Genomic DNA, 16,903 nt, shown 5'->3' with positions numbered 1-16,903 from the left:
GTCCCAGCCCTCGCCTCTCCTGGGAGGCAGATCCCGGGCCTTGCACTCTGCAGTCCTGGATGGAGAAGGTCTGGGTGATGCTGAGGAGGCTGGGTGGTGAGACACTGCAGAAATATTTGGGGAAAGCCCAGGGCTTTCTGGTTAGCCCCATGTGTCTCGTCCTCCCCACCCCGCCCCCCGCAGACCTTTTGGTGCCTTTTGGTCACAGGCTCTCTGGTGCTGGAGCCAAACGTGTGGGCTTCACGGGCTGTCTCTCCCCTCTCACCCCCTCCGCCCATACCTGGCGATCCTTTCAGATGCCCTGGCCAGAAGGCGTGCTTGCCACCCGATGCCCAGTGGTGAGGCTTTCCCTGGGTCGGGGCGTCTGGTGTGTGTCTGTTGCTGAGCTAAGGGACGCCTCACCTGGCACACCTACCTGAGTCCTGCCTGGGTCCTGGCCGCACTGGCATGAATGGCGCCTGTGCCCTCCGGGAGGGTGCCCGGAGCCAGCTAGAGCCGGCGGTGGGGCCCGCACTCCTCTGCCTGTTGGCTGCCGTGGCGGGCAGGCCCATGTGCTGGGCACGGCACACTGTGGGTTCCACAGTTCCCGCTGGTTCGCTGGCTGGGATATGTGCACAGGGGAGCCTCTGAGCCCGTGGGCCTCTTCTCTTTAGGGACCTCAATCGGAATCGGATTCGGCTGATCGAGGGCCTCACGTTCCAGGGCTTGGACAGCTTGGAGGTGCTGAAACTCCAGAGGAACAACATCAGCAAGCTTACGGATGGCGCCTTCTGGGGGCTGGCCAAGATGCACGTGCTGTAAGTGGGGTGGGCCCTGGGTAGGCCCTGCACGCGTCCACACCACGGACGCTGGGTGTGGAGCAGGCCACTGTCCTTTGAGCCTTCATGTGGTCCCAGCTCAGTGTCTCTGCAGATGCCACCAGATCAGCGGAGCAGGCGAATCCCTGGGAGGGGGTTTCTGTGAATCGGGTCGGGTGAGGTGGCGGAGGGAGAGGTAGGAAGGAGCCCTGTCCCTGGGCCTCTCCCCTCCCCCACTTCCTCTCCCTCATCCTCTCCTCTCCACACCCCACAGGAAGCTCCTTCCCACCCCATTGTGGGTTTGACAGCCTCTCTTGATGTGCAGGTGGACCCACCATGTCTCCCCTCACCGCAGGAGATTTATTTCTGTCTTGTGAGCTAATTAAGGCCCTTGGTGCAGATGTGCAGCTTTTATCAAGGGAACTTTCTCTCCAGCCAGATGCGTCCAATAGCGGAGCCGATGCCTGTTGGAAACAGCAGAGGAAAGCAATCTGCTGTCGTTAAACATTGAAATCTGTTTATTTTTAATCAGAGGTAATGCGTCTGCATACCTGAAATCAGATGGCAGAGAAGAGCAGCAGCTGCCCACCCAGCGTCCGTCCCCTCCGCCCTCCCCACCCCAGTGCCCCTCCGGGAGACGGTTGGGTCTGGCATTTCCTTCCGGTGTCCCTGCTCTCGGGTTTGCTGGTGGTTCCTTTCAGGTTAGCTTGCACCAGCATCTTCACTGCTGTCTCTCACTAGGTGTCTCTGTAACTGGAACCAGGGCCGGAAGCCTCAGTCCAGGCCGCCCGGGTCTGTCCCATCTCCTCCTCCACAGGTGTAGCCCCCCGGCCGCCCCTTTCCCCTCAGGACGGCCTCGAGTGACCAGGACGCGGGCCTGCTGCTCGGCTTCTCGGGTTCCTTGTTCCCTGCTCCTGGTGGGCTGGCTGTCTGTTGTGCATGTTCAAGAACACTTCTTCCTAGGGCTGTCACTTAGAATCTGAAGTCTGGTTGATCATGGGCTGAGATTAAGAGAATTCTCAGAAGAAAATAGTGTCTGCCATTCGGTTTTTATGTGGAATGAATTTTTACAAATTAGGTCCGGGCACAGTGGCACATGCCTGTAATTACCTCAGTGGCTCGGGAGGCTGAGGCAAGAGGATCGCAAGTTCAAAGCCAGCCTCAGCAACTAAGCGAGGCCCTGAGCAACTCGGTGAGACCCTGTCTCTAAATAAAATATAAAAAAGGACTGAGGATGTGGCTCAGTGGCTAAGTGCCCCTGGGGTCAATTCCTGGCACCAAAAATAAATAAATAAAATAAACACACACACACACACAAATCAGGGGTGGTGAGCTGCTCTGGAGGTATTTATAAATTCAGTGCTTACCGTTTGAGCAGTGGCAGAAAGTGCTTTGGCAACTTCCATGAGAAAACCGGTTGTCTGGGCAGAGCCGTCCTTGGCGGGGATGCTGAGAATTGTGGGAATGGCACACGGGTGCCCCTCAGCTCCCGAGGGGGTCACACCTCGATAAGCCCCGTGTGAGCTGAAGGGGTCTTTAAGTTGAAAATGCACTTGACACCTAGTCCTCAGAGCACCTGAGCTTGGCAGCTCAGCACACGGTAGAGGGTGGGTTGTTTCCCCTGGTGGCCGCAGGGGACCTGTCCCACCGTGGCTCCCAGCATTGAGGGAGGACTGTCCCACATAGGAAGGGTCCAGATCTGGAATTCGAGGCGGGGTTTCTGCTGAGTGTGTGCTGCTCTCCCACCTTCACAGGGGAGAGCGTCACAGGTTGGACCACTGGAAAGTCGAGCATTGACTGTGCTGAATGAGCTTGTTGGGAACCAGGTCCTGGGCACTGTGCCCAAGGGACATTCTCTGTTCCCTCCCTGTATGGCCCGTCAGGTTGATGCCCTTGGATGTTTCCATTTCACAGGTGTTCAGACTCGTGAAGCCATCAAAGTGGCAAAATCAAGATTTAAATCGTGTAGTTGTGGAGCTGGGTATGGTGGCACATGCCTTTAATCCCAGTGGCTCGGGAGGCTGAGGCAGGAGGATGGCATGTTCAAAGTGAGGCCCTAAAAACTCAGCGAGACCCTGTCTCTAAATAAAATACAGAAAAGGGCTAGGGATGTGGCTCAGTGGTCAAGGGCCTCTGGGTTCAATCCCTGGTACCAAGGGGAAAAAAATCATACAGTCATTGGACCCCAGAGCTAACGCCACATCTCCTGGCACAGTGGATTTTGTCAGCTAGATGTGGGTTTGAATGGCTCAGCCCCGTCCCCACTTGCTAGGCTGTGGGCTCCTGGGCAGGTCACTCAGCTGCAGTGTCCCCATCTGTGAGGTGGGAGAGGATAAGGGCTGCCTCCTTTCCTTCTCTCTCTGTTCTGCCCTGGCCTCTGCCCCCTCGTCTGCCTGGTTCACTTTTACTCGACTTAAAGTCACTTCTGGCACGTCCCCTTGCCCTCTGAACTTTCTGAGCTTCTCTTGGCACTCCCCACCCTCCGTGGCGGTCCACCTGTCTTCTCCCCTGCCTCGGGGTGCACACCAAGGGGACCCCACGCATCCCGCGTGCTCTTCCTTCCTCTGTGTGACCACGGGGTCTGGTCAGGGCAGCATCCCCAGCTCTCTGTGTGATGCAGCATGCGGACGGCCCCTCTTGACCCTGCGCTGTCCCTGCAGGCACCTGGAGTACAACAGCCTGGTGGAGGTGAACAGTGGCTCGCTCTACGGCCTGACTGCCCTGCATCAGCTGCACCTCAGCAACAACTCCATCTCTCGCATCCACCGCGACGGCTGGAGCTTCTGTCAGAAGCTGCACGAGTTGTGAGTGTCCCCGGCTCTGGTCTGTGACGGCGTTTTGAGACACACCTGGAGGCAAATCCTCCAGAGCCCGGACAGCAGTTGGCTGCCCATTCCAGGGCACAGTGGACTTGGGCAGGGTCCGGCCTGGGGTGTGGAGGCAGGCAGGTCGGAGGCCCTATTCTGAGGAAAGACAGATGCCCAGGCCAGCCAGGCCCAAAGCAGGTCTGTCAGGGCTTGGAGCTCCAGGCGCTTTCTGCTCCCCCTCTTGACTCCTTCCTGTGTTTGGAATAGCAGAGGAGCAGCATCTAGGTCCCCAGGAGGAGCCTCTGTCCCCAGGGCTTTCTTGGGTTTGGAGAAAGTTCCTGAAGTAGAGGACTGTGTGGAGGAAGGGCAGCCCACAGAACTGTTCTCACTGTAGCTTAGGCACCTTAGGCCTTGGGTGTGGTGGTGCACGCCTGGAATCCCAGCTTAGGCAGGAGGATGGCGAGTTCAAGGCTGGCCTGGGCAACTTAGCGAGACCCTGTCTCAAAATAAAAACTAAAAGGGGCTGGGTAGTGGCTTAGTGGTAGAGCACCCCTGGGTTCAATCCCCAGCACCAAAAAAAAAAAAAAAAAGGGAAAAACAATGCCCTGGGATCACACCAAGGAGCGTGCACCTCTTTATGAGGGGGCTGGTGGAGGAGGCGGGTGTGTGTGGAGGGAGTCCCTTTGGAAGATCCTCAGGCAGGAAGGACCCTCAGGCTGGGCCTGAGAACACCTGGGTTCACTCCTGCCCGAGCCAAGAGCAGCAGTGGCGACTCCCCCGGACAGGGAAGGTGCTGCCTGCCAGCGACCCACAGCCAGAGCAGCGTCGCCACAGCCCTGAGAAGTGGGCATGGTCCTGCCTGCATCCTGAGTCTAGAACTCCGCTGGTGCTGGGGTGGGGGCACCAGGTCCTCAATAGGTGCAACTTTTCAGTTTAATAATGCTTTAGTTTAGTCCAGTAGGTTGCTTTATTTTTCAAGAGAGTTTGGGAGAGGTTTCTCCACTTTCCTTCTTTGTTTTGAAAAAGATACATATTTTTAGATGTTGGTAGACCTTTATTTTATTCATTTATTTATACGCGGTGCTGAGACTCGTACCCAGGGCCGCCCCGTGCTAGGCGCGCTCTGCCACCGAGCCTGGACCCCAGCCCTCCGCCTAGGAAACCATCACTCAGTGAGCGCTGAGGGTGCGGTCTGGGTGCTCCGGTTCTGCCCCGGTGCGCCGCAGGGGCCGCTGAGCTGAGTCTTTACCTGGCCTCTCCGTCGTGTGTGCACCTCTCAGGTCACACGCGCACACACGCCCTCTGCTGACCTGGCGTTGCTGTTTCCGAGGCTCTAGGGTCACAGGGTGCAGAAAGCAACGCCCTGCCTCTGTGCGCCTGCTCACTCCCCTGGGATTCCGGGTGTCAGAGTTCATCCTCCTGACGCCTCAGGGTGCAGCCTTGTCCCTCGGTGGCATGGGATGGCTTCTGACAAGCTCTTTGCTGGGGCTGGGACCCCGCCAGGGAACTCCAGGAACCCATGCCTGCTGGGAGCCATGGGAAGGGGGAGAAGTCTCCGAGGCCCACCCCCGTCCTGAGCCCCTGCAGTTCCTAAGGTGAGGAGCAGGGGGCGCGAGTGGGAAGCTGCGCTCCGAGTCTGCTGCCCGCCTTTCTGGCTGGTGGACAGTGTGCTGCTGTCTGCCGTGTCCTTTAGCGGGGCTGAAGGTCACCACCGTGTGTCTTGGCCAGTCCTAACGGTTTGCCCGTTCTCAGGTCACCTCAGAGCCGGGCTGAGGGTTGCCTTCCCGCCCACCCGCCCCGCCCCTCCCCTAAGCCAAATTCCTTAATTAAAGGTGAGGATATAATTTTGGTCCCCTGCCAGGTCCTGTGACTGACAGACACCGTGACTTATTTCTCCAGGAGGGAAGGAATGTTGCTCGCTGCCACCTTTAAAAACCCATTAATCTTCTCTGATACGCCTTTTCTTCTTCCCGACCCAGCCCAGATTTCCCATTTTTCAACCAGAGGTGACCAATATGCCGAGTGACCAGCACCAGGGTTGTGTCAGAATCGCAGGAGTGTCTGGGACGAGGGGGGGGGGCGGGGGGGGGCTTTGAGTCTCACACAGGATGATCGGGGGCGTCCCCGTCCTGCTTACAGACAGAGGGGGTGGGTGTCACACCCCCCAGGCAGGAGCCTCTAGGTAGAGGTATCACCCAGCTGAGGCCACCGTCGGGGGCGTTGTCCCAGGCAGTGGCGCCTGGCGCCCTCTGCTGTCCAGTGCAGGGAGTGCTCAGCGTCAGACCCTCAAGGGCCAGTCCAGGGCGACTGGCCTCTGCCAAGAAAGGTCTTTGGTAGTCCAGGTCAGGACCAGCGTGGACACCAGGATGAAGTGGTTGGGTCCAAGAGTTCTGTACTGTAACAATCTTGTGTGGTCCTCACAGCGTGCCCACCCCGGTCTCCAGGACCTGCTCGACCACCCTGGTTGTCTGACCGGGTGTCTGTCGGCCCCTGACTGGGTTCTAGCTGGGGGTCCACTTGTACCATGGGGATTGCTGGGGCTCCACTGGCTATTGGGGGGGTGGGCAACCCCGTGAGGCCTGATAATGATGTGTGCCCCTCCCCCCTCTCCAGGATCCTGTCTTTCAACAACCTCACGCGGCTGGACGAGGAGAGCCTGGCCGAGCTGAGCAGCCTGAGCGTCCTGCGCCTCAGCCACAACTCCATCAGCCACATCGCCGAGGGCGCCTTCAAGGGGCTCAAGAACCTGCGCCTCCTGTACGGCATTCGCTGTGGGGGTGACAGAGCATCGGGGTCCCCAGGTGGCAGAGCAGAACAGGGCAGCGCAGGCCACCAGAGGCCCCCCTGGGAGCTCTCTGCCCTCCGCTCTCACTGGCTTTGGGTGAGAGTTGGACCCAAGCCGATGTGTTTTAGGTGCAGAGTCACTGAGGTCTTATTGCCCTGGCATGGCCATGGGGTGCATGACAACCCTAAAGGGTGGTTTTATCAAGCAGAAACGGCCACACTGTGCCTGGTGGGATGCTGGGTCCTGCTGTCGAGAAGCGTCCCCAGGCCGGCAGCCACTGCCAGGCTGTCCTGGCCATCTTGAGCCTTTGGGTTGTGGTGTCCTTTGTGTAAGTTTTATTGGGTTCCACGGATTGAACCCAGGGGCGCTTAACCACTGAGCCACATCCCCCACCCTATTTTGTATTTATTTGGAGACAGGGTTTCACTGAGTTGCTTAGGGACTCTCTTTTGTTGAGGCTGGCTTTGAACTCGCTATCCTGCCTCAGCCTCCTGAGCCACTGCATGTGCCACGGCACCTAGCTTCGTTTTTAAAATGCTCTTTTTCTCCAAGCCAGTGTACACAAGCCCTAGCTAGTTCACAAACCTCTTGGGCACACCTGGTGTCCAGATGCCTCGTTTCCAAGACAGGTGGAGTCGGGGAATCTGTGTCTTTCCTTGCCCTTACGAGGGAGTCATTTAACCAGGTGGAGGTGATAATGCCATGTTCCTCTAAATGTCTGTCCCATTAGATGGGGTCGCCAGAAGTTGCCACAGGATTTGAGAGAACTTTTCAGTTGTTGGCCTCAGACCCTTTCCAGACCATCAGCAGAAAGCCCCCAGAGAGGGATAGTGAGAGGGATAGTGATTTTCAGCAGACAGTGATGGTGGGCCTGAGGCCCCTTCCTGGGCATGACTTCCTGGTGGAGAGGGCTTGCTGCAGGCAGCCGGGCGGAGCTGGCTTAGCGTGGAGTCCTGAGTGGGGGCAGGAAACCCCACGCCAAGCTCTTCAAGCTGAGGCGCAGCGGAGCCAGGATATCGGGGCCAGGGCATTGAGACTGGGCAGGCCAGAGGAAGAGGCCAAGGTTGGCAGCAGGATGGGGACACAGGCACCCAAAGCCACAGCCCCAGGCTGGGCTCATTCGGTCTGAGGGTACCAGGCAGGACCTGCTGAAGGAGAAGCCCCTTCCTGCAGCAGGCTCGCCCTCTGAGCTTCCTGCCGTAGAACAGAGGTCGCAGCTCCCTCCCTCCTGGCACCGGGCACCCCAGGTTCTCCTGGGAGCCCAGAGCAGCACCCCTTCTGTTCCTGGCCATTCTGCAAGGTCTCGGGAGAGGGAAGGGCAGGCATGAGGGCCTGGTGGGAAGTTGGGGAAGGCAGAGGGCATGCAGAACGGCGCCCAGCCGCTAGGTGAGGTGTCTCGCCCGGGCCCTGCGGCCTGCCCTTGGAAGCTGGGAAGGGGGCTGCGTCACCGGCCTCGGGATCTGCTCTGTTGGAGGAGCCTGGCCTGGGGAGCTGGCCCCCTCTCTCCCGTCCTGGCAAGCGGGTCACCAGTCTGACTCAGCACCCAGATGGCCTCCCTTGGCTCAGAGTCCAGTACTGTGCAGGCCTCTTGAGGAGACTGGCTCTGGGCTGCAGACCCGCTGGCCAGTGTGCCGGGCACAAGGCCAGGGCTGCTTTCTCTGCTGCCCGTTTCTTTTCTTGCATGTGCCTCACTGCAGTTTCTTGGTCGGGTCCAGGAAAGGGACTCTGGTTGAGTGAGAGAAGACAGAGACCTTTAGGCTGGGGCCAGGTGTCCGCTCTGTGCAGGCGGGGTGCCAGCCGGGCCGCCCTGGTGCGCTCTGCGCTGCTCCCCATCGGGGGCCAGCTGGAGAGAGCTGCTGGCCGGGTGTGTCTCTGTGCTGGAAGGCTCTGGGAGCCTGGGCCGCCGCCTCAGGGCCCACTCCCCATGGCCACACGTGACACTGGGCCCCGGGGGGCCCCCTGAGTGCCTTGAGCTGCGCGGTGGAAACCCAGTGTGAGGCCAGTCTCCCGTCGTGGAGGAGTGGGAAGGGGGAACACTGGGGACCGGACCAGAACAGATCGTATTCCACGCTCTTATGGTCATGCCATGTTTAGGCTCTTGTCAGGGGTGACTAAAAAGAACGAATTAAAAAAAAAAAAAAGAGTGGGGTGAGGGCTGTGACTGATGGGCCCTGTCTTCTCCCCAGGGACCTGGACCATAATGAGATCTCGGGCACAATAGAGGACACCAGTGGCGCCTTCGCGGGCCTCGACAGCCTCAGCAAGCTGTGAGTATTTCTGAGTGCGTGGTTCTCTGACCACTGGCGCTCATGGGATCCCCGTTTGTCAGCTCCTTCGTCCCGCCTCCCAGGCCAGCAGCAGAAAGTGGGCTCTGTAGGTGGGCATGGTGGCGTGTGCCTGTGATCCCAGCAGCTGGGGAGGCCAAGGCAGGAGGATGGTGAGTTCAAAGCCAGTCTTAACAACTTAGCGAGGCCCTAAGCAACTCAGCGAGACCTTGTCTCTAAATAAAATATAAAAAGGGCTGGGGATGTGGCTCAGTGATTAAGTGCCCCTGGGTTCAATTCCTGGTACCAAAAAAAGACAGAAAAAGAAAAGACAGTGGACTCCACAGAGATCCTCTGCTGTTCAGGGAGAAGAGCCCGGAGACCCAGCCTCTCTTTTCTTTCAGGCCAGTGAGCTCCTCAGTGCCCAAGGTGGGTGGCAGGTTCTTCAGGGCTGCAGACCCAGGGAACTACTCGTGGGCCCAGTTAACAGCAGATGTGAAAAGACCCATGACTTTGTTGTCCTCTGCACGCAGCTTGCCCTTCTGCTCCCTTTCTAGAATTTGCGCAGATGCGTTTTGAGGCTCCCGTCAGTATTTGTGTTGCCGATCATCATCTCGGACAGAAGCGCTCATTACCAAGGGCGGCGCGGTACTGATAGCTATTTGAATTCAAAGTTTTGGGTCTACTTTCCCTCACCACCCCCAGCTCCTAGAATTTGCCAGTTTTGATGCTGGGAGAGTGAGTGAGTGAGTGACTGAGTGTGTGTGCATGTGTGTGTGTGTGTGTGTGTGTGTGTGTGTGTGTGTGTGTGTGTGTGTAATGGTCTCATGAGGGCGGGCCTGGGTTACATAACCTCTTTAGAGTTAAGGAAAGAGAAATGAAGGTGTTCGGCATAGGCTTCCAGCCGGCGGATGGCAGAGGCCAGGTTTGTTCTCCCACCTCCAAAGCCGTCTTGTTCCTTTGGCTATTTTGTCTCTTTCCGGGTTGTATTTTTTCATGCGCATGCTCCGCTCTGATGGCAGGTCAAAAAGGCTGTCAGTTAACCCAGTGCCTGTAATCCCAGCAATTCAGGAGGCTGAGGCAAGGAGGATCACAAGTTGAAGGCCAGCCTGGGCAATTTAGGGAGACCCCGTCTCAAAATAAAAAATAAAGGGCTAGGGGTATAGCTTAATGGTTAGAGCCCCAGGGCTCAGTCCCCAGTACCCCACCCCGCCAAAAAAAGAAATGCTGTCTGTTTTTCTTCTCTTCCTGCAAAAAATGCTCACCTCCCAACCGCCTCGATGCTTAACCCATAAACAGCAAGCCCAGAGAAAGCCCGAGAGTCCAGTGGGCTGGTGTGAGGACCTGAGGTTAGCAAGAGGAGCTCCAGGCTAGCAGGGTGGTGCTGGGTGCAGGGCACCTGAGACACCAGGCACCCCGGGGTGGGGACAGTGGATAGTGCCGTATCTCTTTGCAGGGCACATCCTGCCAGCAGCACCCGGAGCTGCTGCTTGAGTGTCATGGCTTCCAGGTCACTCCAGGTGGCAGAGGAAAGCATGCTTGAGGTGTGGACCCCTGGGGGTCCAGGTGCTGTGGGCGGCAGCCTGCTTCCTAGGGCCTGCCCTCCGTCCTCTGTCACCTCCTTTAGCTGCTGCCCTGGGTTCAGCAGCCCTGAGCCCGGCCCTGTCTCTCATGGCCGGGAGGTTGCTTGACTTGGCTCTGCTGAGGCTGGGCGCTCTCTCACTGACCTGCCTGAGGCTCCTGGGGACGTCCTGCAGTGCCGGTCTCTGACCACAGGCACACAGCCCTGCTGAGCCAGGACCTTGTGTCTGGAGGCTCCATACATGCTTAAGACAGACACCACACACACACACCCAGCGTGGGAACTCAAGACAAAAACAAGAATTCCTTGAGAGGTTTATATTTGATCTTAGCCAAAAGGCCAAGAAGTGATCCTTGATGAGTTTAAATGCAATATACATTTAAATGTGATGGTACTGTGGTTATGTTGCCAAAGGAAGAATGTCTTTTTTTCTTGGCTAGAAAATGAAAATGAGCCAGGTGCGCTGGCGCATTGCTAAATCCTAGTGGCTTGGGAGGCTGAGGCAGGAGGATCGTGAATTCAAAGCCAGCCTCAGCAACTTAGTGAGGCCCTAAGCAACTCCGAGAGACCCTGTCTCTAAATAAAATGTACAAAGGGCTGGGGATGTGGCTCAGTGGTTAAGCACCCTGGGTTCAATCTTTGATACCAAAAAAAAAAAAAAAAAAAAACCACCCAGGAAAGTGATTTGATGCCTGTGATTTGGATTTGAAATAATCCAGCTGGATTAGAAAGTGGCAAGAGGGTAGAGGTAGAGGGGATCATGAGATTGTCACAATCTAGTGACAGCCACCTGGGGTTCAGGATACGGTTTTGTCTCGTGCGTGAACGTGTGTGCATGAGACGGGAAAGAAAGCGGATCTTGGTGCGCAGCTCTGGTTAAAATCCACAGTGCTTGGTGCTGAGTAAACATTTGAGGGAACCGTGCTGCTCGGATCCCGCCCTCCCCAGGTCTCCTCAGCACGTCACCAGGGGAGCTCTGTGGCTTGGCCACCACGCTGCATTGCCGCGCGTCTGAATGGCCTGGCCCCAGTCTGCTGGGCTCCCCTGAGGAGCGTGGAGCCTGCAGCGCGGAGGAGCCGTGCGGAGCCCCTGGAGCCGGGTGGCCTGCGCCTGCCTTTGGAGAGCTCCGAGGCTGGCGTCCCCGGGGTCCGAATGGGGAGGTGGAGTGCCTCCTGGGGTCCTTGCCGCCTCACCACAGGCCAGGCCTACGGGAAGATATTTTCCCATGAAGAGCGGCGTGAGCAGCAGAGCCACCGTTAGGCTTTCCGCTGCCACGTCGGGGCGGACGCTGCCCGCCCTTCGCTTCTCCAGGTTTTGAGCTCAGAGGGTCCCTCACGCCCCGCCCCGGGCTCCTTCTTCAGTCTGCAGCTTCCTGGGGCCGCTGGGGTGCTCTAGGCCCGGGCTGCTCCTCCCAGGTCTGCGTGGGATGGTCATACTCTCCCACGCCGGAGGTCCTGTTTCCAAATGGCCCTGGTGTCACCTGCGGGGGCCCCGCACGGTCAGCACGTGAGGAGAGAAAGGAGGCTTTCTGGGCCCCAGAAGAGGCAGTTCGTTGGAGCTGTTAGTGACATGGGTGGGACCAGCCATGCAGGGGTCTCTGGGGCGCGTAGGGAAGAGCAGAGCCTCGGAATTCCCGCTAGGGAGGTGGGCGGGGCCTCCAGAGTGGGATTCGTGGGGAAGGGGTCTGTACCTGTCGGTGGCTGCTCCCAGATGTGTGAGCGCCACTGCCCCCGTCCCCCTAACCCTGTGCCTTGCCCCTGTTGCTTGGGCAAGCGCCCATCCAGCCTGTGACTGGGCTAGCCATCCCTCCCTGGGATCCCTGGCTGGGGACAAGAGCATCCCCCCAGCTCAGAGCCCCAGCGCCCCTTTACCCACACAGGGGCTGTGGGTTAGAACCACCGGGGTCTCTAGCCACCCGGCCCCCACACGTCTGCAGGAGAAGGTGAAGGCCTGTTTCAGTCTATGTCCAGCACTACTGGCCCTGCGAAATGGAGGACCGCCTTATTGCTATTGTCACCATTAGAAGTGACAGCCCGGCCTCGCTCCACGTGACTGATACTTAATGGGTGAAATGCAGCCCGGCTTCCTCCTGGACCTAACATGCAGATTTAACTCATGAGCTCTGTCCCTTGTCTAGGACGGAGCGCTCAGTTCCCTGGCCTGGGCATCTGAGCAAGCGTACAAGTTGGCAGCGCCCTCAGCCTCACTTGGGGTTTGGAGCCCCCACCCCAGCGGTTATCTGCTGCTGGTTCTGTGGCCACAGAGCCTAAGCTCGGCTGCCAGGTTCTCTGTGTTTGGTTTATCTGTTTTAGAACAGGAGTTTTGATGGGAGACGTAGACATGCTTTCGGGATGAGATGGCTGTCCTCCACGCACACCGCCTCTGGGAGGAGACCGCACTGGGGTCTCTGGCCCAGTGCTCCTGCCCTCCAGAGGAGGCGGGGAACAGAGCTGGCTTTGTCTGAGGCTGAATGCAGAGTGGCTGCTGGGCCCTCCGGGTGGAGGCCCGGGTGGGGGAGGGTCCGTTGCTGATGAAGTGGGGGTCAGGGGTCCCTCTGGCGTGGTTGCCCCCAACTTTGGCAAGTGGGCTGGTGGTGTCCTGGGGAGCAGGTGGAGCCGCGCCCCCATCTGAGCCCTGGGTCTGGCTTGGCCTGCGCTCCTGACCTGCTTCGGTTAGGCGGAGCGCAGGTGGCGGCCACGGCGATGGTGTTCAGGGCTCTCCTTTCCTTGCTGGCGTCCCCGCGGGGGAGTTGGTGTCGCGGCCTTCTCTGGCAGGTCGGGGGTGGAACTGCCTTGGTAGTCCAGGTCTCGTGCCCCACGGGTTGACGTCCTGTAAAATCTGGGGTCTCGCTCAGAGGCCACAGCAGTCGGCGCTTCCTGCAGAACGAGGCAAGGACCCAGCTCGCCACAGCCCCCGCTGGCGCGCCCCCAGGGCACCTCTGGGGTGCAAAGAGCTACGGAGCCGCCTTGACGGACCCTGGCTTTCCTGTCCTTTTCTTGCTCCTTCGGGAGCCGTTGTCCCCAGAAGCAGGCAGCAGCGCTGGGGTCCACAGTTTCCTGCCTCTCTGCTGCTTCTCACTGAGGCACTGCCCAGCCCTGTCTCCTGTGATGCTCTCGTCTGCCACCCCCAGCCCGCTTCAGGTGGTCTTTGGAGGCAGATGGCCAGTCTGGATGCTGCAAGAGGCTTTTATTTTTGCAATGAATTTTATTTTTTTGATTTGTTCTTTTTAGATATGCCTAACAGTATTTTGACACATCACACACACATGGAGTGTGACTTCCCATTCTTGTGGTTGGACATGGTGTGGAGTTTCACTGGTCGTGTGTTCACATATGAGCATAGGGAAGTGACGTCCATTCATTCCACTGTCTTTCCCATTCCCCTCCCTTTTGGTTCCCTCCGTCCCCCTTTGTCTAATCCAATGAACTTCTCTTCTTCCCTCCCCACTCTCCTTTGTTGTAGGTTAGTATCCACATATCAGAGAGAACACTGGGCCTTTGGTTTTTTAGGACTGGTTTATTTCACTTAGCATGATAGTCTCCAGTTCCATCCATTTACTGGCAAATGCCATCATTTCATTCTTCTTTAAGGCTGAGTAATGTTCCATTGTGTGTTTATACCCCATTTTCTTTTTCTTTTTCCCATTTTCTTTATCCATTCATCTGTTGAAGGGCACCTAGGTTGTTTTCATAGCTTGGCTATGGTGAATTGAGCAGCTATGAACATTGATGTGGCTGTATCTCTGTAGTATGCTGATTTTAAGTCCTTTGGGTATAGGCCAGGGAGTGGGATAGCTGGGTCAAATGGCGGGTCCATCCAAGCTTTCTGAGGAAGCTCCACACTGCTCCCTAGAGTGGCTGCACCAATCTGCAGCCCCACGGGCCATGTCTGTGCCTGTTTCCCCGTCCTGGCCAACACTGATTGTTGCTTGTGTTCTTGATGACTGCCCTTCTGACGGGGGTGAGCTGGAACCCACAGGAGGCCTTTATGAGAAGGCCTGGCATGTGTGCCCTTCAGCCTGCTGTGGCTGCTCCGTTCTGACAGATGAGAGCCTTTCTTTTCAGAAGGACGAGGCCGTGTGCGTCCGCCTGGCCCGGCAGCCCAAGCCGGCTAACCTCCCTCTCACCAGGCAGGCTCACAGGCAGCGGTGCGCTAATGGTGTCTTCCTCTCCCCCCTTGTCCCCACCCTCTCTCTTCCTGGATGTTTGGACACTGCAGGACTCTGTTCGGGAACAAGATCAAGTCCGTGGCTAAGAGAGCGTTCTCGGGGCTGGACGGGCTGGAGCACCTGTGAGTATCCTGCCAGACTGCGCCTGACCTGCAGGCAGCCGGCCTGCCTCCCTGTAAACCGGGCCGGGCTGTTTAGGAGCGCCGCTGCTTCAGCTTTGGCCTTTACCTCGCCTGTGCCAGGAGCAGTCGCCGAACATGTGGCCAGTGGTTGTGCTCCCAGTTAACACAGCTTCCTCCCTCCTGCTGGCCTGTGTCACCGCTGCCCCCCCTCCTTCCCGGGCCCGGGTTCCTCACCACCCCCGCGAGGGCACTCCGTCCTGGCCCAGTCAGGCATGGTGACAGTGCCCAGTGCACAGGGCCCCCTCTGTGTGGGTGTGGTTGCCCCCCCAGCCCCGGGAGGAAGGGACAGACCCGCCTTGAGACCCTCACACTGCTCCTGGGGTTGATGCCTCCTTAGTGGGTTTCAGTCTGTTTCCTTTGAACCAAGTTCAACCCGAGTTCTGCTGGGAGAGCTTTTGGCTGCTGACGGGCTGAGCAGGCCCACACTGGCCTCTGCCCTGCCCTCAGGCCGCCGGGTTCCCATGTCACTGCGCGTACTGTGTCCACACTTGTGAGAGCCCCTCCTGTGGAGTTCTCACCCGGGCCACCTGCAGCCAGGGCTGTCCTGGTAACCTCTGGGTCCCCTGGCCCAGACACGTGGCTGGCTGCAAGGGCAGCCGGGGTTCTTTGCACAGGTCCTTTTGCTCTGTTTCAGGGACCTGGGAGAGAACGCCATCAGGTCCGTGCAGTTGGATGCCTTTATCAAGATGAGGAACCTTAAGGAGCTGTAAGTACCTAGGTTTCCCGGGTCCTCGTTAACACGAGGAAGAGTTTCCAGAGTAACAAGCCCATGTAATTTTATGATGCTCACTTTCTCTAGTAGCTGTGATTGTTTATGGGTGGATGTAAGTTAAACTGTTCTGTTAAAAAAGAAAGAAATACCATGGGGAAGCCAGTTGGTGGCCCATGCCTGTCATCCCAGCAGCTCAGGAGGCTGGGGCAAGAGGATCGCAAGTTCAAAGCCAGCCTCAGCCACTTAATGAGGCCCTGAGCCACTTAATGAGGCCCTGAGGCCTCAGTGAGGCCGTGTCTCTAAATAAAATATACAAAGGGCTGGGGATGTGGCTCAGTGGTTAAGTGTCCGTGGTGTTCGATCCCCAGTGCCAAAAAAAAAAAAAAAGTGGGGCTTACTTTGGATCAGTGGGTGGAAAACACTTTTATCTGGTACTGAGGATGGAACTCAGGGGTGTTCTACCACTGAGCTACACCACCAGCCCTTTTTATTTTGAGAGGGGGTCTCACTAAGGAAGAACTGCACCTTCTAGAAGCCTGGACAAACCCCCTCAAACAAACAAAACAAGTTTTGGCCTCGAACTTGAGATCCTCCTGACTCAGCCTCCAGACTTGCTGGTCTTACAGGCATGTACCAGCACACCCAGTGACAACCTTTTTCTTAAAGGGTGACATCGTGATATTTTGGACCCTGGGCCCTCGGGTCTGTGTAGCGACTCCTTGACTGTGTTGTTAAAGCAGAAAGCAGTCGTAAATAATGCATAAAGGGACAGGTGTGGCTGTGTGCCATTAAATTTGTATTGGTGCAACAGCAGTGGGCCTGCAGGCTGTGGTTCACTAACTGCTGTTCTACATAATGTCAAATTCTTTTTTAAAAAGTGGGTCATCACCCCTTCAGTTACCTCAGGGACAAGTTCTCCTCATTGGGTTTTGGTTTTTGTTTTTGGTGCCAGGGATTGAACCCCAGGGCATTCAACCACTGAGCCACAGCCACAGCCCTTTTTTGTATTTTATTTAGAGACAGGGTCTCACTGAGTTGCTTAGGGCCTCACTTTTGCTGAGGCTGGCTTTGAACTCACAATCCTCCTGCCTCAGCCTCCCGAGCTGCTGGGATGACAGGCGTGCGCCACAGCACCTGGCTCTCCTCGTTTGGGTTTGCTTAAAGTGAAGAGTCCATATGGAGACAGGCTTCTTGAAGGAGCTGGGTGGGCTTGAGCCAGCAGAAGCACTAAGGGATGCTCTGAGGTGGGGCGCCACGTGGCAGAGGTTAGAGGAGCTTCCCTGTGTCACAGTCCTTGCCAGAGCAGTGCCCATGCCTCCTTTCCCATTCCCACACGTGACCGATTCATAGCCGGGAAGTTCCCACTGTGGTGTCAGTTCCCCTGCAGGTCTGACTTAGGGTTCTGAGAAGTGCTTACAAGATGGCAGAAGCCAGAGGATGGTCATCTTTGTGCCCTGACCTCATCCCACTCCTAAGGCCACTCCTACTGGACCCTTGATTGGGGTGGGGAGGGTAGGAATGGGGAAAAGGCCTGTCACCGTGGTCGAGAACCAAAGAGGGCAGGTGACATTCCTGAGAGGAGGGGTGCTCCAAGCACGCGTCCCGT

General features: G+C 57.5%; 1 protein-coding gene across 1 annotated transcript in view; it reads left to right on the top strand.

Annotated features, from left to right (window-relative positions):
• Positions 1-16,903, top strand: part of LRIG1 (leucine rich repeats and immunoglobulin like domains 1) — a 129,866-nt gene that overhangs the window by 94,210 nt on the left and 18,753 nt on the right. The window contains exons 6-11 of the mRNA XM_079114384.1: positions 654-797; positions 3,458-3,601; positions 6,218-6,361; positions 8,576-8,656; positions 14,454-14,525; positions 15,220-15,291. Coding sequence (XP_078970510.1) covers positions 654-797; positions 3,458-3,601; positions 6,218-6,361; positions 8,576-8,656; positions 14,454-14,525; positions 15,220-15,291 — 657 coding nt within the window. The remainder of the gene's footprint in view (positions 1-653; positions 798-3,457; positions 3,602-6,217; positions 6,362-8,575; positions 8,657-14,453; positions 14,526-15,219; positions 15,292-16,903) is intronic.

This window comes from Sciurus vulgaris (genome assembly GCF_902686455.1).
Source record: "Sciurus vulgaris genome assembly, chromosome: 16".
In the NCBI taxonomy this organism is placed as follows: domain Eukaryota; kingdom Metazoa; phylum Chordata; class Mammalia; order Rodentia; family Sciuridae; genus Sciurus; species Sciurus vulgaris.
The sequence above is the reverse complement of the archived record's forward strand: the minus strand, read 5'-3'. Positions and strand labels throughout refer to the sequence as shown.